Raw genomic sequence first — 23,492 nt, 5'->3', positions numbered from 1 at the left:
TTTGCTGATGACCTATAGCAGAATTATGCCATTCTTCCCGTTCTAGTTTTATACCACTTCACACTTGACATACGATGGGAAGGCAGAGTCTGGAGATCCTCAAAAGACTATTTCTCTTTTGTTTCTAACACTCAACTCAGTTCCTTGAACGTAAGCGGACATTCAGAAAAGTGCACTCAGTAAGACTGCACTCAAGCTTACAATTTACCAGGGAAGATAAGATAAGCACATAATTCTAAAGTGTATGGTAAATGATAGTAAATACAGACCACGTCGTATGCCTCTTGTGGCCTGTAAGGACAACAAATTTTCAATAAATCCTTACAGAGTTTCTGGATGAACAATTCCAGTGTGCAGTGTAATGACTCCCACAGGAAACAAAACTCCACTGCCCTGCACTTTTCTCCATTGAGTTCTTTCCTCCATAGCTACACAAAAGAAAGCTGTCTAATCCACACTGCTTTTACATGACAGTTTGTCAAATTTTGTGTACAGTCATCATGAACAGGTTTCTCTTTGCAGGTTAAATATCCCCAGCCCTTTCAATTATGTAAAGTATTTATCACTATCCTAGTCACTACTCTGGAATTGACTGTGTCAGTGTCCCTTAAACACATGTCATCAATGCTGAACAATGAGTTCAGAAATGCCCTAATTAATCCATTTCTCGGGCTTGAAAGGCTTTGGAATTATTCTCAACTAGTCATCTTCTACATAACATTACCTTATCTGCATATGGCACTTTACAGCAGGCACATTTTCCTCTTCTACTTCTCCCACATCTATCTCTTCCTGGTTCAGGCTCATCATCCCAGGCCTGCATCCTGTGTCCATTTTTTTGCTTCTTTGCCTGCTGCTGCCATACCTGTACTCCTTACACAATACTGTCATATGTGGGTCAGCAAACACTCATTGAGCATCTATGATGTGCAGTGCTCATGCTTCAGGGCATTGCTTATGAGTAGAACAAGGCCTGTCCTTTAACTGTGGAGATGACAGCCTTCATCTGACTATACCACTGTAGAGGGTTGCATTGCAGCATGGGTGCACACCCAGGATTGAGGGTGAAGAGGAGCATCCCGCCATAGGATGGCATTTGACTAAACTTTTAAGAATGGTTGGAATTAAAAGCAGAAGAGCATTCCGGTCTGAACCAGGGGGTAGGGCATGAAGAGTCTAAATGTACACTGATTTAAGGAGCTCTCGAGCAGAGTAGAGGGACAGAAGCTCTGGATGTGTAACAGAATGAGCAGTACTAAGTGTCCGTGAAAGGAAGATTAGAGCGGGTACCTTTCTTGGTAGTCTGTTCTGGATGATCGGTAGCCTGGAAGAGGGGACTGTTATGCTCCCACTTCCATTCATTTCCAGAAATCAGTTGGCACTTCCATCTCTCAGTGGTTGAAGTCTCAACATTTGGACAGGAAGCTCTGCCTAGCAGCTCTTGAAGAGGTGGCTGGAAAGCAGACCAGGAGTACCCCCAGCCCCGGCAGTGCGACCTTAGACATTAATTTGTGGGAACCTGATTGGCAGGGCTGTGGCGAGGATTAAGCGCGATAATAGGTACCAAGTGTGGCCTTGCTGTAAAAAGTTACTAACTACTGGAACGATTTGAGAGGGTGGCACCCGCGGCCGCTCAGCGCCAGGCATCCGTTACCTGAGCGACAGCAGCCGCAAGGACTCTCGTCCGCGTCCCACTAGGCCTGTCCTAGCAGCTGGAAGACTAGTCCGCACCGGAACTCAGCCACCGCAGACTGAGGCGGTGCCCAGATCTCAGCGCCCTTTCCTCTGATTGGGTGGAACCAAGGGGCGGACGGACAAAAGAGGAGGTAGAGACTGGTTACTCCTGGGAAGAAGGCGGAGCCTTGTCAAGGAGGGAGGTGGTATTTGGCTGGCAGTAGTAGCCCCGCCCCCTCACCGCGATTTGGGACACAGACTTAGAACAGTCAGTGGAGTTCCTACGCCTCCTAGTCATCCCAGCAACCAGTGACGCGGCCCGCCTGAGGTCAACCACTGGCCAACTGGGGAAAGCGGGACTGCAGCGTGACCCCTTTTCCGAGCCGCCTCCCAGCTTCCCCTATTTGGCGGCCGCGCGCTCCGCCAGTCCCTTCCTCCCTTCTCCTTAATCCCGCAGTCTGGGAGGCAGTGGTCGGCGAGCCGGCTGAGTGGGAACCGCCTGGTGTACAAGGAGCCATTCGGCGACCGGTGAGGGGACTGAGGGGCTAGGAGGGCAGGGTTGGCGCGGGGCAGCGATCTCCAACTGTCGCCGGTCTTCGCCCCTCCGCTGTGGGCTGCTAGCGCCTGCAGCTGTTGCGAGCGCCGCCCCGGCAACGAGTGACGCTAAGGCACGCTGGGCGGCCTGCTCCTCCCAGGCCTTGCCCTCAGCCTGTCCTCGCCCGTCTTCCCCCGGTCACCTTCGGGCCCGCAGCCCCACGACGCAGATATCACCAGGCTAAGACGGATTAAAAGGGCAGCTTTAGCTACCAAGCTCTGTCGGCGTTAATCACCCCCGACTCCTCAATACGTCTTTGGTGCCCTGTCTAGCCCTCAAGGTGGACTGGCGCCGTGGGAGAGGAGCTGAGGTCGGAAGAGTTTCGCCAAGCAACTCGTGATGACCACCGTTGGCTGAAGCGCCCGGAATTGGCTGCGCTGCGACCTTCTCAGGTGTGGCGTTCCTCTTACCGTGAATAGTTGTGTACATCTTCCCGTTAAGTACGAGGCAACAAGTCTTAAAATGAACAACCAATCTTCGTGCTTACTCTGAAAGCTCCCGGGGTTCGGCGTGGGGCTACGGAATGCCTACACTGCTCTAACCCTGTGAAGAAGGGTTCTTTGGGGGATCAGGGAAGGGATTTAAAAAGTCTTGCAGAACGTTTAGGATCCTTAGGGTCGAAGTCAGAGTCAGACCCCATATTCAGGATCCTTCTTTAGAGGAACTTTCCTGAGGAGGGTAAAACCTAAAACTTCAGCAACCGCAGTTGTCAGACTTACACATGTTTTAACCTTCTTTTCATATGAAACGTTGTAATAGTTTCCTTTACTGGGTCCTCCCAGGCAGGAGTGTCAGACCCCTAAAGTTCCCTGTCCAAGGTCACACAGCTAATACTTATTATGGAAGAACCAGAATTTGGACACTTGCCTCTGTGGTTCCCCTATGGATCTTGCAGTTCTGTTTCAGTAAACCAAAGCAGAGTATTTGCAGTACCTGCAATAGATAGGGCTACGGAGGATAAGATGACTGGAGAGAGGCTTCCTACTCCTCCAGGAATCTAACATTTGAAAGAGTTGTATGCCAGTTTAATACATCATGTTTAAAAAGCATTGAGTGCCCTATGTGTGCCCAACTTCTTGCTAGGCCCAGGGAAGGTTCAAAACAATATATATAGTCCCTTCTTATATCCCAGTTCTGGGAAGCTCTGCCCCCTCTGGGTTGCAGTTTTGCAACCGTGTGTCAAAGGAACACAGGGAATAGACTATCCTACTATGTATGCTCTCTCCCTGCCAACATCCGCACCTTCTCCACACTTGCCAGTTCACAGGAAAAAAATTGTGAAGGGAGAACTTCCAAAAAAATGTATTTGAATCATAATCAGTCTTGGGCACTTGGGATGGGAAGCGGCTGTCATTCCTATTTCCACCAGCTCCTTAAACATGTCAGACTGGACCTGAAGCTAGAAGGGGTAACTTCTTTTGAAGTACTGGACCTTGTTTCTTCTGTGGAAGAAAAGAAAGTAAAGAATAACCACTCTGGTGCTCTAGATTCCACACTCCATCCTTACCTAGAAAAGGGGCTGAAACCTTCCCAGAATGGGTGGGAATCACTGTTTCCTGTTACTTTCACTGATTACTCAGAATAAAACCAAGGAAGGGGATGGGCTGTGGGGTGTGAAGGTGCTCAGCAGAGCTTCTCTGAGGAGGGGCTATTGGAGCCAAGCACTGAGTGAAGGGGGTAATGGGCTTTGCAGGTGGAGCTATAAATGGAAAGGCCCCAAAGTAGGTAATTAATTTTAATAATACATTTCATTTGGGGCATCTGGGTGGCTCAGTCGGTTAAGTGTCTGACTTAGGCTCAGGTCATGATCTTGTGTCTCATGAGAACTGTGCTGACAGCTCAGAGCCTGGAGCCTGCTTCAGATTCTGTGTCTCCCTCTTTCTCTGCCCTTTCCCCACTCATGCTCTATCTCTCTCTCTCTCTCTAAAATAAACATTAAATTTTTTTTAAATAATACATCTCATTTAACCCAATATATACAAAACATTATCATTTCAACATATATATAATCAACATTAAACATTATTAATGAGATATCTTGCATTCTTTTTTCATACTAAATCTTTGAAATCAGGAGTGTAGTTGACCCTTTACAGCACATCTCAGTTTGGACCAGCCACATTTCAAGTGCTCAGTCACATGTGGCTCAAGACTATTATAGTGGACAGTACAGCGGGAACAATCTTCAGTCCCTCTCCTGTTCCAGTTTTACCCAGCTCTGGCTTCAAGATGGAGAAATTGTGAGATGATCACTTGCCTCTTCATCCTGCCCCAGAAATGTTGGCCCAGCAGAACAGATAACTAGGGAAGAAAATCTTTGTAGTGACTGAAGGACACAACTCAGAAGAAAAAGGACTAAACTGCTCTCATAGTAGATTGTTAGTAAATGTACTAAATCCTAATTAATTACCATACTCTTGATATGTAATATGTGATCAATTAGATATGGTATGAAATCCCTGCAATATCTATTAAGACACAAAAATAAAGTGATATAAAACTCAGAAGCTTATTTGTAATCAAGTGTAAATGTTAATTTTTTCATTAGCTTATATTACCTGTTTTTTATTAATTACATATGTAGCATTTATAAATATTTGTAAGTATTAGATGCTTGAAAGTTACTACTTTAAAATACTGAGCATTTAGGACTTTTCAGTAAATCACACATAATTACTTCCTTCCCTCTTTCCAAGCCCTCCTGTACTTTTTTTTTTTTTCCCTCCTGCACTTACTTTTTTTACACTTAAAATGAATTTGGTGGTTTAGCAACTTCAAAACCCTCAATTGACAAAATGGTTAGGACAGTCTAAAAATCTTTTTTTTTTTTTTTTTTTTTGCACAGTAATATATATATATATATATATATATATATATATATATATTTTTTTTTTTTTTTTTTTTTTTTTTTTTTCCTTTCAGATTTCCTCCCAGGGCAAGTTCCAGCATGGGGTGAAGTACAGAAGAGAGACTTGAAGGGTGTACTCTGGTACTGAATTACCAAACCTGCTCCCTAGATCAGGGTCTGTCTTATTTCCACATTTGTAATGGGGCAGGAGTGTGGGGGAGAATTGTATCTTTCTTTATATGTCACTTATGTATGCATGTTTGTGTTTGTGCATTTGTCTTCCCTTCCTTGGGCATGTGCCCTGGGAGGCATGGGGGCGGTTTCCCAGAAACTTGGCCTGAGAGGTGCCATGGTCCCTGCAGACCCCCAAGTGAAGTGGAACACACACCAGGGAATGTGCATTGCTCTCTTTGGCATTTGGGATCAAACACTGAGTCCTGAGGGAAGGTTTTATTCACATGAGGGTAAACGTTCTTTTGAATTGAAGACCAGCTAGAGTAAGCTGCCCAAGTGTCTGGGCTGAAAGTTCCCTATGGAAGAACTGAGAGACTCTCTAAAGACTGCTTTAGAGAGGTCTGCAGAGGGGCTCCTGACCCTGCTTGCAGTTCGTGCTTAAACTTATTCTCTTTGAATAAGATATCTGGGATTTAAAATACTGCAGACCAAAAAAAGAGAGAAAAAGTGTGTGGGATGAGAGGAATGTCATAGATGAGACAGAAATTTTGAGAGCAAAATGTAAATAGATGCTGAAGGTGAGTGATTCATGATACTTTTCTTTAGTTTTTTTAAATTTGAAAATGGCCATTAAAAGAATATTCCCCTCTTCTTTCTCTCCCTGCTTCTGTCCCCTCTGCTCAGTTTAAATTCATGTTGTCCCTCTTCCTTCATCTTTGCAGGGTACAGAACATCCTGCTTCAAAGGCATGAGAAGAGAACATCCTGTATTGGCCACTCCTGCCCAATGTGGAGGGGAGCAGAAGCTCCTGAGCCCACCCCTGAAGGTTTGTGGCTTTCAAGACTTTTTTTTTTCTTTTTTAAATGTTTGTTTGTTTTTGAGAGAAAGACAGCCTGAGCGGGGAAGGGGCAGAGAGAGGAACACAACATTTGAAGCAGGTTCCAGGCTCTGATTTGTCAGCACAAAGCCTGATGCAGGGCTTGAACCCATGAGCTGTGAGAAGTCGCATGCTTAACCAACTGAGCCACCCAGCCACCCCTCAAGGATTTTTTTCAATGGATCCTATTTATGGGATATTTTAGCCAGAGCTCTAGGTATTTATGATGTTTCCATCTGCCAGTAAGAAAATGATTGCTGACTTGTTTGCTTCCTCTCCCTGACCTGTTGAGTGATAGTCTATAACTCATAGTAACTGCACCTAATCTCCACTGAATTTAGCTGGGACCAATCCTTGGACCTTGAGGGAAGTAGTCAGTGATGAGGCCCACAGGAGGTTCTGTAAAGAAAGCCTGACTCTGCTCCCAGACAGCTACCTGAACCAACTTGTTAGGATTCAGGGATAACATCTGAGATAAAGACAATAGCAGAACAGATTCCATCCCCATAAGGGGCTTTTCTGCTATTCTGGGTTCTCAGATCCCTGGAGCTAGGGCAATGAAGGATGTCTGTAAAATGTTTGCAAACAACTTGGATGAACTGAGAATTAAGAAGGAATGCTTCTTCCTTCTCCCCAGCTTTTCCTGAAAATGTGAAAAGCACTTCTAGGAAAATGCCATCAACTTTCAATATTATTTTTTGTGGACTACACATGTTCCTTTTCACCCCTTCCAGGGTTGCTTTCACCCAGGTCCAGAGTTGCTTTCTCAAGGTTAGGCCAGAGAACTTTGAAGCTATGTACCTGTGTGGAGTGGTTGTTTATCAAGTATTGTCCAAAGCCAAGGTGCAGTACTTTGGGGTTTCTCAGATACCATCCTTTGCCCAGGCCCCAGCCCTTTCTGATACTTTTTGCCCAGGCTTCTGCTTACGTATGGGTTTAGGCTTCATCTCATTGCCCTCCTTGACCTTCCAGGTCTGGCTGGGTTCACATTGGTGACTTAGGAAACCAGGGTCTCAGAGGAAGGTTATCGATGTGGTCTAGGGGAGTTTGGAAAACTGGTCTGCAGATTCTAGGTTCCTTTTCTGGTAAGCAGGCTCTGTGGCCCAGGGGCTTTCTCATTGCCCATCCCTTCTTGGTGTTTCCTAGTGTATCTCCAGGCTAAGACCTCTGGCCTAAGGACAGAAAACTGGCTGGGTACTCCTCATCTCCTCCCAAGCAGAGTTTTGGAGGCAAACTCCCTCTCTGAATCCCTCCTGCCCTTCGTGGTGGCATGAAGACCTCCTTCCCCATATTTCTAGGAGTCCTATGGCTTTGACTCTTCTTGGAGAATGGAATGCAGGAGATGGCCTAGCTGAGGAAGTTACAAGAAATGAGGGACTCTGTGCTCACCTGGCCATTCCCCAAGGTGTAGCTGTTACAGCTTTAACTGTAGCTTACAGTGACTTTCTCCCTATAGGGCTCGCAGTGAAGGGTGAACTTGGCTGCAGCGCACCCTAGAAAAAGACACAGAGTCTGCTTACAAGAAAAGGAACCTAGAATCTGCAGATCAGTTTTCCAAAACTCCCCTTCTTCCCTTTGCCACTTCCTTTCTAGGCCTTCAGAAAACGGAAAATAACACGCAGTTTGAGGAGGTGCACCCTGGCGTGGGAGTGGCACACATCCCTACCAGCCTGCATTCCGGGGACTCCACCCCCCCACCCCTGGCCTGGCCCTCACCATGTTAGCTGCATCAGAGATGGCGGCAGCAGCAGGAAGGCCTTACATATGCAGTGAGTGTGGCAAGAGCTTCCGCTACAGTTCGGTGCTGCTGCGTCATGAGCGTGCTCATGGCGGTGACAGCCGCTACCGCTGCCTAGACTGTGGTGAGCGCTATGCCCTGGCTGCTGACCTCCGTGCGCACCGACGCGCCCATGCTGGCCAAACGCTCTACATCTGCAGTGAGTGCGGCCAGAGCTTCCGCCACAGCGGCTACCTGGACCTGCACCAGAGTGTACATAGACAGCGCAGCCGCTCCTGCTCTTGCCGTGCCTGCGGCCGCAGCTTCCCACACCTCCCGGCTCTGCTGCTGCACCGGCGCCGCCTGCATCCCCCAGAGCGGCCCCGCCGCTGTCCGCTGTGTGCCCGCACCTTCCGACAGAGCGCGCTACGCTTCCACCTGGTGCGCGCACACCCGTGGGGGTCACCCATCACACCCATCGACCCATTGCACCGCTGCACACAATGCCCACGGGCGTTCCGCAGCTACGCAGGGCTGCGGAGCCACGCGCGCGTCCACGTGGCCCGGAGCCCTGGAGACTCCACACCTCCGCAGCCTCATGCTCCGGGTGCACACCAGTGCAGTGTGTGTGGGAAGAACTTTGGTAAGAGCTCAACACTAACACGACACCTGCAGATTCACTCAGGTGAGAAGCCCTTCAAGTGCCCCGAGTGTGGAAAGGGCTTCTTGGAGAGTGCCACGCTCGTGCGCCATCAGCGCACACACACAGGTGAGAAGCCCTACATGTGCGGGGACTGTGGGCGCCGGTTCAGCGAGAGTTCCACCCTTTTGCGCCACAGGCGCAGCCACCAGGGAGATCGGCCCCATGCATGCACTACATGTGGAAAGGGCTTTGGGCAGCGCTCTGACCTAGTGGTGCACCAGCGCATACACACAGGCGAGAGGCCCTTCTCATGTGCCGAGTGCGGCCGCCGCTTCAGCGACCGTTCTGACCTCACCAAGCACCGGCGCACACACACAGGCGAGAAACCCTACCATTGTGAGTTGTGTGGCAAATGCTTCACGTGCGTATCTAACCTCAACGTGCACCGGCGCAACCATGCTGGTCACAAGCCCCACAAATGCCCTGAGTGCGGCAAGGCCTTCAGCGTGGGGTCCAAACTGGCACTGCACCGCAAGACACACCTGGGCGAGCGGCCAGCAGAATGTGCTGAGTGCGGCAAGTGTTTCAGCCACAGTCGCTCGCTCTCACAGCACCAGCGGGCCCACACACGAGCGCGTGCCGCCACCGCTGCCACCCAAGCAACGGCAGGAGCTGCCCTCATCTTTGCAGGGCAGGCAGAACAGGAGAAGCCGGACTTTTTGTGTCCCAGCTGAGGGAAACTTGCTGAGAAGCTTCTCTGGAATGGGCTCAGCAAGTACCAATATACTGCCGCAGGGATGGTGGGGCAGCTCTGCAAATGGGAGTCTGTATAAAAACAGCATGGCTGTTTGTCACCCCCTGTCACGCCCCTACATCCATTTCCCTTGTCAGCTCTTCCTGTCCATCCTTCCTGCTACCTCTGGGGTATAGGCGCAGGGAACTGGGAAAACCTAGACATGGAAGAAAGCCCAGGTATTGGTGTGTTCCCATTGCTGCTACTGTGCCCTCAAATGTTTCTTCCTGGTTTCCCACCTGTATTGTCTTCTCTTGTCCCGTCCCCTTTTTCCAGCCTGAGTCTCCTCTAGCTCTCCTTCCTGGATACTTTTGTTGTCTGCCTCTTCAGGTAATGATCACAGGGTGGCCACAGGGACAACCCACCTGCCTTGCGGTCTTCTTGCCTCTTGGTTCCACTTGACAGCTTCTCTGCTGCTTTCTCCCTGGGCTCTGAGAGATGGGAAATTTTTAGGCAGAGATGATGAGATTTCTCATTTCTGTGAAAGGCATCCTGCCATAAGCAATCAGCCTGCTGCCCAGCAGAGAAGGCCCACTCCAGTAAGGGTGGGCAGGAGCCCTCAGCAAAGCATCCACCTGTCCCATGGGCCAGACCTGATGGTGTCCAGATCAAGGTCCCTCTCAGGACACTGTTCTCTAGCTAGGTGGGCCACATTAGCTTTGGGACCTAGACTTAGACCACATGGATAAAGCAGGATACTGCCAAATGAAACATCAGAATGTTATATCCAAATCAATCTTGGAGCCATGGGGAAACAGCTCCACAGAGGCAGTAGTGCAGGGTAGAAAATCTGGAGTTGTCCAGTGATTTTTTTTGCTTATGGCTGTTGAAATAAAGAGTTGTTTGTTTGGGTTCCGGATACCAAGAGCCTCTTTTCTCAAAGCTTGAGGCTGCTGTCTTTGCAGACTCCAGGAGTGATCCAAGGGCCATGCTCTTTTGAAGTTCCAAGATATCTTGTCCCCTCCCAAGTGATCTTGCATGTAGAGCCCCCTTGATTTTGCACTGGAAGGCAAGACTCTTAAGGCCTATACACTTGGTTCTCAGTGAAGAGTACAAATGTGGCTCAGGCTCACATACCTCCATTCCTCCTCCAGCTATCCCTCTGGAATGACCCAGTGCTCTGCATACTGTCACAGCCTGCCCTGCTTGAGCACAAGAATAAGTATGACACTCAACTGAAAAGGACTGCAAAGTGTCAAACCAAACTGGGAAAGAAAGCTAGGTCCTTGAGGTAGGGGCCTACAGAGAGAGAAACAGGGCCTGCACCTACGGTGCACTCAGACACATTTTAGCAGAGCCTGCTTCCAGAGGAATAAGGATTCCCATTCTTCAGGTGCCAAAACATTCACTCTGCCCACACACAACTGTAAAATACTGAGTTTATTCTGTTGTTTAGGAAGGCTAAAGTAGCCTGTCTTGGTTTTTTTTTTGCCCCCCACCCTACACTCCCTGTCACCCTAGTTTCTGGGGACTAGGCATCTGGCCCTTCTCTTCCTTGCTCCCCTTCAGTCCCTAGGGTCTGGATTCTCAGAGCCCAGGAATGCTCACTGTTGATGGAGTGTGGTCAGAGCTTCAGGAACCAGAGAGGGCCTGGACTCATCATCAGACCTCAGGGTCACAGAGGCAGAGATATTGGGGCAGGCTTCCAAAGGGCCGGGTGACTCCTGTGGAGCTGGGAGCAGGGCTGGATGGCTTTTGCTGCAGTGAGCTGCAACGCTGTCTGGCTTCTCAAAACGCTTGCCACAAAACTCACAGGGGAAGCGCAGAGTAGCAGCTGTCTCTGCATGCTTGCGCCGGTGCCAGTTCAGGGAGGCCTTCTGGCGGCAGGTGAACCCACAGATCTCACACCTGAGCCAGGGACAGCGGAGGGAAGGACAGTGCTTCAGCCCATCTTGACTTCCCCATGGCAGTTCCCCTGCTCCAACCCACAGCCCTACCTTCCCACCCATACTACCTCCCCCACACTCACTGCAGGGGCTTCTCTCCAGTGTGGATGCGCCGGTGGATGACGAGGTTGCTGCTGGTGCGGAAAGACCGGGCACAGAACTCACAGATGTAGTCCCGGGTGTCTGCAGGTGCACAGGTGACACCCTAGCATTCATCCCCAGGCTGTGGCCCCTCCTCAGCCCAACCCACCTGCCAACCTTCACAGGAGTACTGTCCCCATTCAGCCTGCTTATCCCACTCCTCTCAGCCCCCAAAAGTGCCCTGTGGCTGTCAACAGCCAACCTGTTCCTTTTTCCCTGAACCTGCCAGCACTAACAGCACCTGCCCTTTGCCCTTCTCCAGCTGCTCTCACAGGCCCACTGTGCTTTTTCTCCTGTACCTCCAAGCCTCAGGGCAGGGCATACTGGAGGTATCGTCACTTCTTATGGCATCCTTTAGACATCTGTCTCACCCCCACCTGTCAGACGGCACATGTATGCTTACAGCCTTCTTCCCCATCACTCTACCACACTGCACAAATCTCTGGCTCCAGTCCCTCTCCTCAGCCAGCACTCCATATTTCTGTTCCCTGGTCTCCCTGTCCCTGGTCTCCCACCCTTTTCAGAAACTGCAATTGCAAGCATGCCAGTTCCAGCAAGGGCCTTCTACTACTTTGTCCTCATGCAATAAGCCTGTGATTCCATGCTGCCAGTCCAGCAGCCCACTGACTTTCCACTGTCCCCCTCCACACTCCCGTTCCAAGGCATCTTTGTAGCCTTCCTTCACTCATATTACGCATTCACTGGCCCCTCTCTTCCTCAGCTGGACCTGTTTGGCTAAAATCCAACTTAGGGTAAACACAACATTTGGCCCACTCCTGCACAGGTGTGCTAAGGGAAGTAGAAACAGAATCCACAATCCATGCCCCCCACCCACCCACCAGCCTCTACTTTTCATCTACAACCACAAGTCTAAAGAGTCCACCATATGCCTCTGTATTTCACTCTCTCACTCACAGGAGTCCAGTAGACAATTATTCCATACTACCTCCTCTCTCTGCCAGCCTCATTCAGCAGTGATCTTATTTTTCAAAGTCACCAAGAAGAGAAAAGCCAGGAGAGAATACCCACATCTTCTTCCTTACCTAATCTATCACCAAACTTGTTTGTGACCATTTATGTGAATACTTGCTCTACTGTAGCCACCTTCCAATTGTGCAGAAACACACCTTTTCTCCCTGACTGCAGGCTGCCCACCCCACCTAGGCATCAGTAACCTTTACTCTCAGTGGGATCCCTTTCCCCTCTGCGCCCCCAAGCTCACAGCTCTCCAGCTAAGACCCCATTTCTCTACTTGTCTTCACAGCAAAACTCCAAAGAGTAGTCCATATTCTCTATCTCCACTTCTTTAGCTCCTCTCTGCCTTGAACTTATTCGATTCTGGCTGTCCTCTCCCTTGTCACATGCCACCTTGTTATCTAGTCAAAGTCCTCATCCTCATCTTATTCCGTCTTATAGCACTGGCACAACCCACCCTCTGTCCCTCCTCCCTGGAGCAATCTCTCCACTTTGTTCCTCAAGTACTGCTCTCTTCACTTGCCTCACTGGTCACTTGGTAGCTGCCCTTTCCACATGTCCCATTCATTACTCTTCTGTACCTACGTTCACTCCATGGAGGTATACTCCACCTTCAGCAACAAATGTGCTTGTGAAGCACCCATGTGCTTGTGATTAACACTTTTTCCCCCTCCCCCCACCATCTCCAGACTCCAGATTCATATCTTCTGGGATGCCTAAATTATCATGTCCCAAATAAACTGTCCCTTTCCTAAAGCCTCTCTCATTTTCAGGAAATCACATCACCTCTTTCCAGTTGCTCAAGCTGGAATCCTTCAAGTCAGCTTGATGCCCTCCTGCCCATCCACCTGTGGCCAATCTGTCCTTCTCACAGCAGCCCTTCTAGCTCCACTTTCATGCTCACATCAGCCTCCAGCCACTTCTTATCAACTCAACTGTACCAGCGTGTTAAAGCTGCCATCACTGCACACTGCACATTCCTACAGCCCCATTTCTCCACATGGCAGTCACAAAGTCAGTTTTAAAGTCAGTTGTGCTCCTTTTAAAGTCAGTTGTGTCCTTCTGCTACACAACACCCTTGGATGGTGCCCATCTAATTTAGCCAGAAGCCAAACCATCTTTGATGGTAGTGTTAGAGGTCCCTGCTACCTATCTGACCTCTCTTCCTTCCTTTCTAACTTCCTGGCCCCCTCTCTGTTCCTGGTACATTCCATGCAGATGCCAGTTCAGGGCCTCCCCAGGCCTGCCCATAGACATGGACAAGCCTCTATTCCTCCCTTCACATAGGTCTTTGCTCAAAGGAGCTTCCCTTTCTACAAAAGAAACTCCTCTCTCATGCTCTCCATCCCTTCCCTGCTTTCACATCTCTTTGTATCCCTGTTATCACTAGAGTGGATGCCTCTGTTCGCTTTTGTATCCTACACCTAGAACAGTCTCAAGCAGGCAGGTGCTCAACACACAGAGAGTTGAGTGTGAGTGAGAGTCATCCCACAGAGGAGTGTGATGGCACCTGCAGATAGGAGGTGATAGGCCTCACAGGGCAAGTGAAGGGACCACCAGGGGGAGGGGACAGAACCCGCACGGAGAAGTGAAGGGACTCACAGAGAAATGAAAACACCCAGAGAGAGAGGTGAAGGGACCCACAGGAGAGGGAAGTGAGGAGGCATTTCTACCACTCACCACTGTGCAATTTCACATGCTCCTTCAGGTGTTTCTTAAAGTTGAAGGACTTCCCACAGGCTGGTTCTGGGCAGGAAAAGGACTTTTGGTGGATGTGCTGGTACTTCTTGTGGTGCTAGGGAAGGAAACAGGTGGTCTCAGGGAGACCACCAGAGCTGACCCAGCAGGCAGGCTCCTCTGCCCCCTCCCCATCCCCCAAAAGTTCTGTCACCACCAGCTCACATCATCCTGGCCAGTCCTCACCTGTATATAAGTCCACCATCCCGTCCTGACACCAAACTCTGCCCTCACCCTATTCTGTCCTTGACTTCCATTACCTCACCTTTTTGCCACAACCTTCCTTACAATGACCAGTTCCCTGAACAAAGTGCCATTCTGGTGACACTCCTGGTTCCCTAACCATGAATTTGCTGTCTGCTGGGAATAAGAACACAATTTGGGTAGGTATGATTATCCTCTTCAATATCAATATTAATGTACAATAATATCACCCAGATTGTCTACTTTATTGCTAACCATGGGTATATATTATATGGTGTTTTCCTAAATCTTCTTTAGAAACACACACACACACACACACACACACACACACACACACACACACGTGTATGCTTTCAACCTGGAACACTTTTAGGGGTTGTGTGTTCTTCTTTAACTCCCTGATTATTTGTTGGAAATATTTCTCCTGTCTGACCTAATGTCACATTCTGGCTCACTAAATTCCATGGGCTTTCCCCTTATCTATAATCCCGCTTTCCCATAGTTAAACTGCTGCTGGTGGCTGCTTCAGTGTCCTCCATTAACAAGCTCAAGTGCGTTTGACTAGCCCTGGTAAAGTTCTTCTCAGCCCAGGGATTTCCTGCACAAATGCCTTCCACCCTTGCCTCACCATTCCTCTGGTCTGGGGTCTCTGCCTCAGGACTTGGGTCTGGGAGGGCTCTGGATGAGTGTGGGGGCTGTGGCCCTTCCCTCTTTGTGCCCCAAACCTCTCCTGCAGTTAGGCTGGGGACAGGACCATCTTCCAGTCCTCTAGCACTAGAACTGCCCGCTCAAGCGAACAGGGCCAGGTGGCTGAGTGTGGACTCAGCAACCCCAGCACCGTCACACACTAGCTAAGGAGTCTTGGGAACTGCTTAACCATTTTGTGTGCTTCAGTTTCCTCATTTGCAAAGCAGGAACTGTATCAGCACCTACTCCATAGGGATCTTTTGAAGATCAAAAGACTTGACCCATGTCAAGTGCTTAGAACAGTCACTAGCACTCCAAGAGCCTGAGGAATGCCATCATCATCTCCACGTGACCCTTGGAGGGCCCAAGAAACCAGCAGTAGTGGGCAGCAGCTGTGTACTGGTGGCTTGGTTTTCTGCCTTATCTACCAGCTGTCTGCTTTAGTGATTATTAACTGTAGGTAAGCTCTGCAGGTCCACCCCCATCTTTCTCTTCCCATCTCTGAATCCACCCACATTCCAGGCTTCTTTGCTTCAGCTTCTCCTTCACCTCAGCATCCCCTTCAGCCCTTCTCACCTCTGAAGCCACATAAAACCCAATCTGTGCCCCTCACATTCCTCACATTCAAATACTGTCGGTTGGAGAAGATCCGTCCGCAGCCAGGGAAGTCACAAGGCAGCAGCTCTCTTTTGGCAGCTTTCCTGGGAGGAGGAGGATAGGGAGGAGCATAAGGACTCCCACAGGCTCTCCTCAACTCCCTCTTCTCACTCTCCCCCCTCCAGCCCCGCTCTGCAAGTCCTACCTAATTCTCTTGGGGCCAATCTGTGCCGTGTCCTCCTCCCAGGCCAAGGTCAGAGCAGACTGGGCCTGAATCCCAGGGCTACGGGCAGCAAAGAGGGAGCAGAGGGCCTCGAGGGAGGGCCATGTTCCGGGATGCCCCTGCCCTCTGTCTCAGCCATCAGGTTACCTGGCCAGAGGCTCAGTCTGCTGGGCTGCTTGAGGGGTCCCTCTGAGTTCCGGCTGTACCCCAACTTCGGTAGGAAGAGCTCCAGAACTCAATGATGATGTTGATGAGGATGGTACAGCAAGAGGATTGAGGAGAGCTGCTGGGGCTGGGGGTGTCTCCCCCTCCTTAAGTGTATGGGTGACAGGGGAAGGAAGGAGTCTGGGGGCATCTGGATCACTGCTGAAAAGAGAAGGAAGAGGAGGGCATTATTTCCCTGGGCTTTCAGCTAGCCCTGAGCCCCCGAAATGCTAAGATCCCAAACTCAGAACAGCCCTACTCCTACCCAGGATCTCTGTTCACACCTGCTTTCAGCTTTCATTCTTCCCTACAGCCTAACTTTACCACCTTCCACCCAATTCAAAGCCTCCAATTCTTTCTCCCTTCCCCAATGCCCATCCTGCCTTCCCCACCAAGTCTGCAAAGCTTTGGAAGCCCTGGCCAGCTGCTCCCTCCCTCCTCCTGCTCTGTTCAGCATCCTCCTTCAGCCCCAACTTGCCCATCTGGGGAGGAGCTGTAGGTCCATGGGCTGGCCTCACTGAGCATCTCCTCTTCGTCCTCGTCTTCCTCCTCCCCCTCTTCTCCTGGGGGCGGGAAGGTCTCCAGGAGGGGTCCTACTTCCCTGCTGGACCAAGGAAGGCAAGCCTCAGGCTCTGCTCCTTCACCTGCACTGTCCACCCAAGTCTATCCTGTCCCTCCCACCCCCAACCTCACCTGGGTGACCTGGCCTCCTGAGTCCTCTCATCATGCTCAGATTCCAAACCTGTAGGGTCAAAGGGGAAGGAACTCTGGGCTGGAGGGATGAGGACAGATGTACTTCTAAGGTCTGAAGTGGTGGGAGGACTCTTGGGAAGGAGGAGGGTGCAGAGGCTACTGGAGTGGGAAGGGATATTTTATTTTAGAAATGATACATTCACATGGGTTCAGAAAATAAAAGTATAAAAAAGTACACTATGAAAAGCCTCTTTTCCAATACTGTTCCCAATCACCTATTCTTCCCACAGACAGCCTGGTTTCCTACATGCCCTTCCAGAGATATTTTATACATCCGTTAAGTGCATACATACATTCTTTCTCCTCTTAGTTTTCCACCAAGGGTAACACAACATATGCCCTATGCTGTTTTTTGCTTTTTATACCTGAAAATATATTTAAGGATATATTTCCTTGTAAGCATAGTTTTTCCATTGAGAAAGGATAATTTTTAGACAATGAAGCTCTAAGCAAAAGAGATGGGAACCTCTTCCCTTCCTTTTCTCCACAACTCTTCTTTCCCCCAGCCTACCTGCAGGTGCTTGCCCACTCCTGGCCTCTGGGCACCAGCTTCTTGGGGCAGTACTTGGCCGGAAAACTGGCTTGGGCTCCTCTGGAGATATGGGTCCTGAAGAGGGGCCCCAGGAGAAGGTGTGGCCCGCAGAGCACTCCCACACAAGTCCCCCATCTTGGCCCCCGGGCCCCCGAAGCCCAGGCACCAGGCTGCATTCTCGGCTGTGGGCATGAGACAGGAGCACCAGATACTGCAGACCCTTGGGGGGCAAAGGCTCAGGACCTGGAATGGTGAAGGCAACAGTCAGGGCAAGTGAGGAGGCCTCCTACTCTCACTCTGGGGCCACATTCAGCCCTGTCCCCCAGTCCCCTGGGCAACCTCAGTCTAGTCCATTTTACCATTCTTCAGAGCCCAGAACCTCCCCAAGGTCCTGAGACACTGCTCTCTTTTATACAGGACGTTCCCATCAAACTACCCTGGGCTCCCCAATTCTCCACCTTTTCCCAAACTCACTCAGATCCAATCTCCTTATGGAGAATGCTGCTGGGTCACATCACTCGCTCCCTGTTGCCCCTCTTCCCTCCCTGGCTCCTGACCCCCTAACTCTAGCTATTCCCTACCTACCTGCACAGAGCACACAGCCTGAAGAAGTGTACCTGCCAGGGTGGGGAAGAGAGGCAGTTTAGGTAGGGGTCCAGGCCAACTGCTCTCAGCACTCCCACACTTTTAAGGGACCAGTCCTAAGGGCCCCTCTATTCACTGGGGACCAACAGGAGGGCACAAAGGCCACAAATCACAGAGGCGGTTCTGCTGAAATGAGAAATCGACGGGTGGTAAGGAGCAATGGGCCACCACCTGACCCTGGGAGGGGACTGGGTGTTGCAGCCTGGGTGCCCTCCCCCAGAGTCCCGCCCAGGCCCCTAACCGGTCCAACAGGAACTTAGCGAGTTGCGAGTGCAGGGAGAAACCCAGCCGCTCCTTGAGGAGGCACCACTGCTCCATGTGGCCACCTAGGCGGATGCGGCACTTGCTGCGGCGCGCGTCCAGCTGCCGTCGCTTCTCCTGCCGCCTGCGGGATGCGTCCACCGGGGAGGAAGCCATAGGCACCAGGACCTACAAGGTGGAGGAGACACGCATATGGGCGTACCTGATCCCGGGCCTCTGGCTCCACCCGCCATTGGGGCCTCACCTCATCAATGAATTGGAGCAAGACTAAGTCATTTCAATAGCATCCCCTGCCATTGGGCCCAACCACTCCAGCTTACAGGACATGTAAACTAGCGCTGTGGAGTGGGAGGCAGGGAGACAAAGTCAATGTCGGAACAATGGCCTGACCCCGGGCATACTGAAGTGTAGAAACGGAAGCTATGGGGAAGGGGCGTGAGACTTTCATGGAGAAATTTCAGCTGGGGCTGGATGAGGGGTTGGTAAACAGTTTCACCTTGAAGAGAACATGGGCCTTTACTGGTTGGTGGGGGAAGGGGAGGTCGTGTGTTTTGTGGGCGCTCTTCATAGCGGGGTGAATGTGGGTGGGGGCGGGGTCTGGAGGGCGCTCCCACCCGGTCTCCGGCCGTCCCACTTAACGCTCACTGTGTGTAGGGCTGGCCAATTCCACAGGCAGCTACCAGGCCACCCAGAGCGCCCGCCGCGGCCCACCCCGACTCGGCCTTACCTGCGCGCCCCCACCCGCCCTCGCCCGGAATGCGCCTGCGCCTCCCCCGCCTTGCGCGCAGGCCCGGAGAGCAGAGATGGACAAGGGCCCACCTCGCGCGCACAGCCGCCGTTTCTCTTTTAAGAGGAACCCGTCCCCCTCCGCGTCGGAGCCTGCAGCCGGGAACAGGGGCCGGGGCTACTGGGAGGGCAGAGACAGAGGCCCGCAGCGCGCGCCTGCGCATTGGCCACCTAGCGTAGCGCCTGCCGGGAGGTGTAGTTCCCGCAGGAATTGCTCAAGCACTTCGCTTAGCGCCAGGGGAATTGCGGAGGGGTGGCTTTTGTGGCAAGCGCCCGCGCATGATAGGGAAATGAATGGAACCGAGCCCTCCACCTGTGTGTCGACCCCAGCCTCTCCAGCCTGCTCATGGATGTTGCCTCCACATCCATGGATTTTGTACTTCACCTTCAATTTCTCTCTCTCAGTTGCCATCAACGGGCACTCATGCAGTGCAGAATCAGCCACCTTCAAAAACCAACTAGACTCCTCTCTAGAACCCCAGGGCCCATTCCCTCTGTCTGCATCAAAAGTCCTCTGAAAAGTTGCCTAGATTCGCTGTGGACTCTTGTTGACTTCCCATTCTCTTTTCTAATGACTCCAGTGGCGTTTTCCCTTTCAAGGAACAGCTGGAATGAAATGGTCACTTGGCTGTGGTCTCTCCTCCATCAGAGCAACATCTGACAGTGTAGATCTTTCCCTCCATACCCCACCCCCACCCCAAATCCCACTGGCTTCTGTGACTTCACACTCTCCTGATTTTCTTCCTTCTTCATTGGCTCTTCCTTTCCTTCCTGAATCTCCCCGCTCTGACCCAACAAAACGTAGTGTCCTCCTGGATCAAGCTCTAAAACAAGTGTTGTTGCTTACCTCTTCTGGAGTGATCTAGTTGCCCAATGGCTTTGTTTTGTTTCTTCCAATTATTTCTTTAAATTCCAGTTAGTTAACATACAGCGTAATATATTAATTTCAGATTTAGTGATTCATGTACATACAACACTCAAGCTCCTCACAATATGTACCCTGCTTCATACCCATCACTTATTTAACCAATAGCCCTGCCCGCCTCCTGTCCAGCAACCCTCAGTTTGTTCCCTATAGTTCAGGGTCTGTTTTATGGTTTGCCTCACTCTTTTATTTCCCCAATTTTCATCTGATACATTTCTTAAATTTCATATATGAGTGAAATCATATGGTATTGATCTTTCCATGACTAGCTTATTTTGCTTAGCATAATATACTCTAGCTCCATCCACATCCTTACAAATGGTAACAATTCATTCTTTTTTATGACAGAGTAATATTTCATTGTGTGTGTGTGTGTGTGTGTGTGTGTGTGTGTATGTATATATATATATATATATATATATATATATATATATATACACCACTTCTTCTTTATCCATTCATCAGTCGATGGACATTTGGGCTCTTTTCATAATTTGGCTACTGTTGATAATGCTGTTATAAACATCAGGGTGCATGTACCTCCTTTGAATCTGTATTTTTGTACTCTTTAGATAAATGCCTAGTAGTGCAATTGCTGGATCATCAGGTAGTTCTATTTTTAACTTTTTGAGGAATCTCCATACTGCTTTCTAGAGTGGCTGCAGCAGTTTGCATTCCCACCAAAAGTGCAAGAAGGTTTTTCTTTCTCCACATCCCCACCAACATCTGTTGTTTCTTGTGTTGATAATTTTAGCCATTCTGGTGATTGTGTGGTGGTATCTCATTGTAGTTTTGATTTTTATTTCCTTGATAATGACTGATGTTGAGCATCTTTTCATGTGTCTATTAGCTATCTGGATATCTTCTTTGGAAAATTTTCTATTGATGTCTTCTGCACATTTTTTAACAAGGTTATTTGTTTTTTGGGTGTTGAGTTTGACAAGTTCTTTGTAGATTCTGGATACTAACCCTTTATCCGTATGTCATTTGCAAATGTCTTGCCCCATTCCATAGGATGCCTTTCAGTTTTGGTGATTGTTTCCATTGTTGTACAAAACTCTATCTATTCTATCTATCTATCTATCTATCTATCTATCTATCTATCTATCTATCTATGATCTATTTATTTTTGAGAGAGGGCACAAGTGGGGGAGGGGCAGAGGGGTGGGGAGAGAGAGAGAGAGAGAGTGAGTATCCGAGGCAAGCTCCACACCATCAGCATGGAGCCCAACATTGGCTCAAACTCACAAACCATAGGCATGACCTGAGCCAAAACCAGGAGTTGGATGCTTACCCGACTGAGACACCCAGGCACCCCAAACAAAGCTTTTTATCTGATGAAGTTCCAATAGTTCATTTTTGCTTTTGTTTCCCTGCCTCTGGAGATGTGTCTAGTAGGAAATTGTACCAGTCAAGGTCAAAGAGATTGCTGCCTTTGTTCTTCTCTAGGATTTTGATGGTTTCCTGTCTCATATTTAGGTCTTTCATCCATTTTTTTGTATGGTGTAAAAAAGTCTATTTTCATTCTTCTGCATTTTGCTGTCCAGTTTTCCCAATACAAATTGCTGAAGAGACTATCTTTTTCCATTGGATATTCTTTCCTGCTTTGTTGAAGATTAGTTGACCATATAGTTATGTATCCATTTCTAGGCTTTCTATTTTGTTCCACTGATCTGTGTGTCTGGTCTTGTAACAATACTATACTATTTTGATGACCAGAGCTTTGTAATATAGCCTGAAGTCAGGAATCATGATACCTCCAGCTTTGCCTTTGCTTTTCCAGGATTGCTTTGGCTGGTTGGGTCTTTTATGGTTCATGCAAATTTTAGGATTGTTTGCTCTAGTTCTGTGACAAATGCTGGTAGTATTTTGATAGGGATTGCACTACATATGTAGATTGCTTTGGGTAGTATAGACATTTAAAAAATATTTGTTCCTCCTATCCATGAGCATGGAATGTTTTTCTGTTTCTTAGTGTCCTCTTTAATTACTGTTATAAGATTCTATAGTTTTCAGAGTACAGGTCTTTTACCTCTTTGCTCAGGTATATTCCTAGGTATCTTTTGTTTTTGGTGCAATTGTAAATGGGGTGGATTCTTTTGTTTCTTTTGATGCTGCTTCATTATTGGTGTATAAAAATGCAACAGATTTCTGTATGGTGATTTTATATCCTAAACTTTGCTGAATTCATGTAGAAGATCTAGTAATTTTTTTTGTGGAATCCTTTGGGTTTTCTATATAAAGTATCATGTCATCTGCAAATAGTGAATGTTTGGCTTCTTTCTTGATGATTTGGATGCCTTTTATTTCTTTTTGTTGTCCAATCTCTGAAACCAAGACTTCCACTACTAAGTGAAATAGTAATGGTGAAAGTGGACATGCTTGTCTTGTTTCTGACTGTAAAGGAAAGTCTCCCAGTCTTTCCCCAATAAAGATGATATTAGCTGTGGGGCCTTCATATACAGCTTTTATGATGTTGAGGTATGTTCCTTCTATCCCTACTTTATTGAGAGTTTTTATCAAGAATAGATGCTGTATTTTGTCAGATGTGTTTTCTGCACCTATTGAGAGGATCATATAGTTCTTATCCTTTCTTTTATTAATGTGGTATATCAGGTTTATTGATTTGTGGATATTGAACCAGCCTTGCAGCCCAGGAATAAATCCTACTTGATCATGAATGATTCTTTTAATGTACTGTTGAATTCAATTAGCTAGTATCATGCTGAAAGTTTTTGCATCCTTGCTCATAAGGGATATTGGCCTGTAATTCTCTATTTTAGTTTGATCTTTGTCTGGTTTTGGAATCAAAATAATGCTGGCCCCGTGGAATGAGTTTGGAAGATTTCCTACCATTCTTGTTTTTTGGAACAGTTTGAAAATAGATATTAACTCCTTTTTAAATGTTGGATTGAATTTCCCTGGGAAGTAATCTGGCCCTGGACTTTTGATTGTCAGAGGATTTTTGACTACTGATGCAATTTTATTTACTGGTTATGGGTCTGTTCAAATATTCTACTTCTTCCTGTTTAAGTTTTGGTAGTTTGTATGTTTCTAGGAATTTGTTCATTTCTTCCAGATTTCCCAGTTTTGTTGGCATATAATTTTTCATAGTATTCTCTTATAATTGTTTGTATTTCTGTGGTGTTTGTTGTGACCTCTCCCCTTTCATTTGTGATTTTATTTATTTGGGTCCTTTCTCTTTTCTTTCTTATAAATCTGACTAGGGGTTTATCAATTTTATTTATTCTCTCAAAGAACCAGCCCTTAGTTTCACTGATCTGTTCTTCTTCTTCCTTTTCTTTTGTTGTTGTTGTTGTTGTTGTTATTGTTGTTGTTTCTCTATAGTTTATTTCTGCTCTAATCTTTATTATTTCCCTTCTTCTGCTTGCTGTAGGCTTTATTTGCTGTTCCTTTTCTAGTTGTTTTAGGTGTAATGTTAGGCTGTGTATTTGAGATTTTTCTTGCTTCGTGAGGTAAGCCTGTATTGCAATACACTTCCCTGTTAGGACAGCCATTGCTGCATCCCAAAGGCTTTGGACTGCTGTGTTTCTTTTTTATTGGCTTTCACGTACTTTTTTAATTTCCTCTTTAACTTCCTGGTTAATCCATTCA

At 48.5% G+C, this 23,492-nt stretch overlaps 2 protein-coding genes across 13 annotated transcripts; one reads left to right on the top strand and one right to left on the bottom strand.

Moving 5' to 3' along the window:
- The first annotated feature begins 1,882 nt into the window (after nucleotides 1–1,882).
- Nucleotides 1,883–10,180, top strand: ZNF672 (zinc finger protein 672). 4 transcript variants are annotated; one of them, XM_060636570.3, is made up of 5 exons: nucleotides 1,883–2,202; nucleotides 2,542–2,661; nucleotides 5,192–5,258; nucleotides 6,014–6,117; nucleotides 7,762–10,180. In XM_060636570.3, exon 5 carries the CDS (start codon nucleotides 7,886–7,888, stop codon nucleotides 9,260–9,262), a length of 1,377 nt encoding a protein of 458 aa, XP_060492553.1. In that variant the 5' UTR covers nucleotides 1,883–2,202; nucleotides 2,542–2,661; nucleotides 5,192–5,258; nucleotides 6,014–6,117; nucleotides 7,762–7,885; the 3' UTR covers nucleotides 9,263–10,180. The 4 variants fall into 4 exon arrangements, 2 of the variants coding, with proteins under 2 accessions (XP_060492553.1, XP_060492551.1); XM_060636568.3 differs by having other exon boundaries at nucleotides 5,192–5,292; XR_009611234.3 differs by lacking the exon at nucleotides 7,762–10,180 and adding an exon at nucleotides 7,625–7,755 and having other exon boundaries at nucleotides 1,900–2,202; nucleotides 5,192–5,292.
- Nucleotides 10,181–10,686: 506 nt separating this feature from the next.
- ZNF692 (zinc finger protein 692) lies at nucleotides 10,687–19,109 on the bottom strand. Of its 9 annotated transcripts, none has more exons than XM_078452587.1 (12): nucleotides 18,986–19,109; nucleotides 18,147–18,334; nucleotides 17,846–17,877; nucleotides 17,240–17,503; nucleotides 16,669–16,717; nucleotides 16,454–16,579; nucleotides 15,919–16,137; nucleotides 15,754–15,831; nucleotides 15,574–15,652; nucleotides 14,004–14,118; nucleotides 11,291–11,390; nucleotides 10,687–11,169 (listed from the first exon to the last, which is right to left on the bottom strand). In XM_078452587.1, the coding sequence occupies exons 2-12, from the start codon at nucleotides 18,320–18,322 to the stop codon at nucleotides 10,866–10,868; spliced, it is 1,542 nt and encodes a 513-aa protein (XP_078308713.1). In that variant the 5' UTR covers nucleotides 18,323–18,334; nucleotides 18,986–19,109; the 3' UTR covers nucleotides 10,687–10,865. The 9 variants fall into 9 exon arrangements, with proteins under 9 accessions (XP_078308713.1, XP_078308714.1, XP_078308715.1 ...); XM_078452588.1 differs by having other exon boundaries at nucleotides 15,919–16,134; XM_078452589.1 differs by having other exon boundaries at nucleotides 16,454–16,576.
- Nucleotides 19,110–23,492: the final 4,383 nt, after the last annotated feature.

This window comes from Panthera onca, chromosome A1 (genome assembly GCF_046562875.1).
Source record: "Panthera onca isolate mPanOnc1 chromosome A1, mPanOnc1 haplotype 2, whole genome shotgun sequence".
Classification (NCBI taxonomy): Eukaryota; Metazoa; Chordata; class Mammalia; order Carnivora; family Felidae; genus Panthera; species Panthera onca.
Note: the sequence above shows the minus strand (reverse complement) of the source record. Positions and strands in the feature narration are given on the sequence as shown.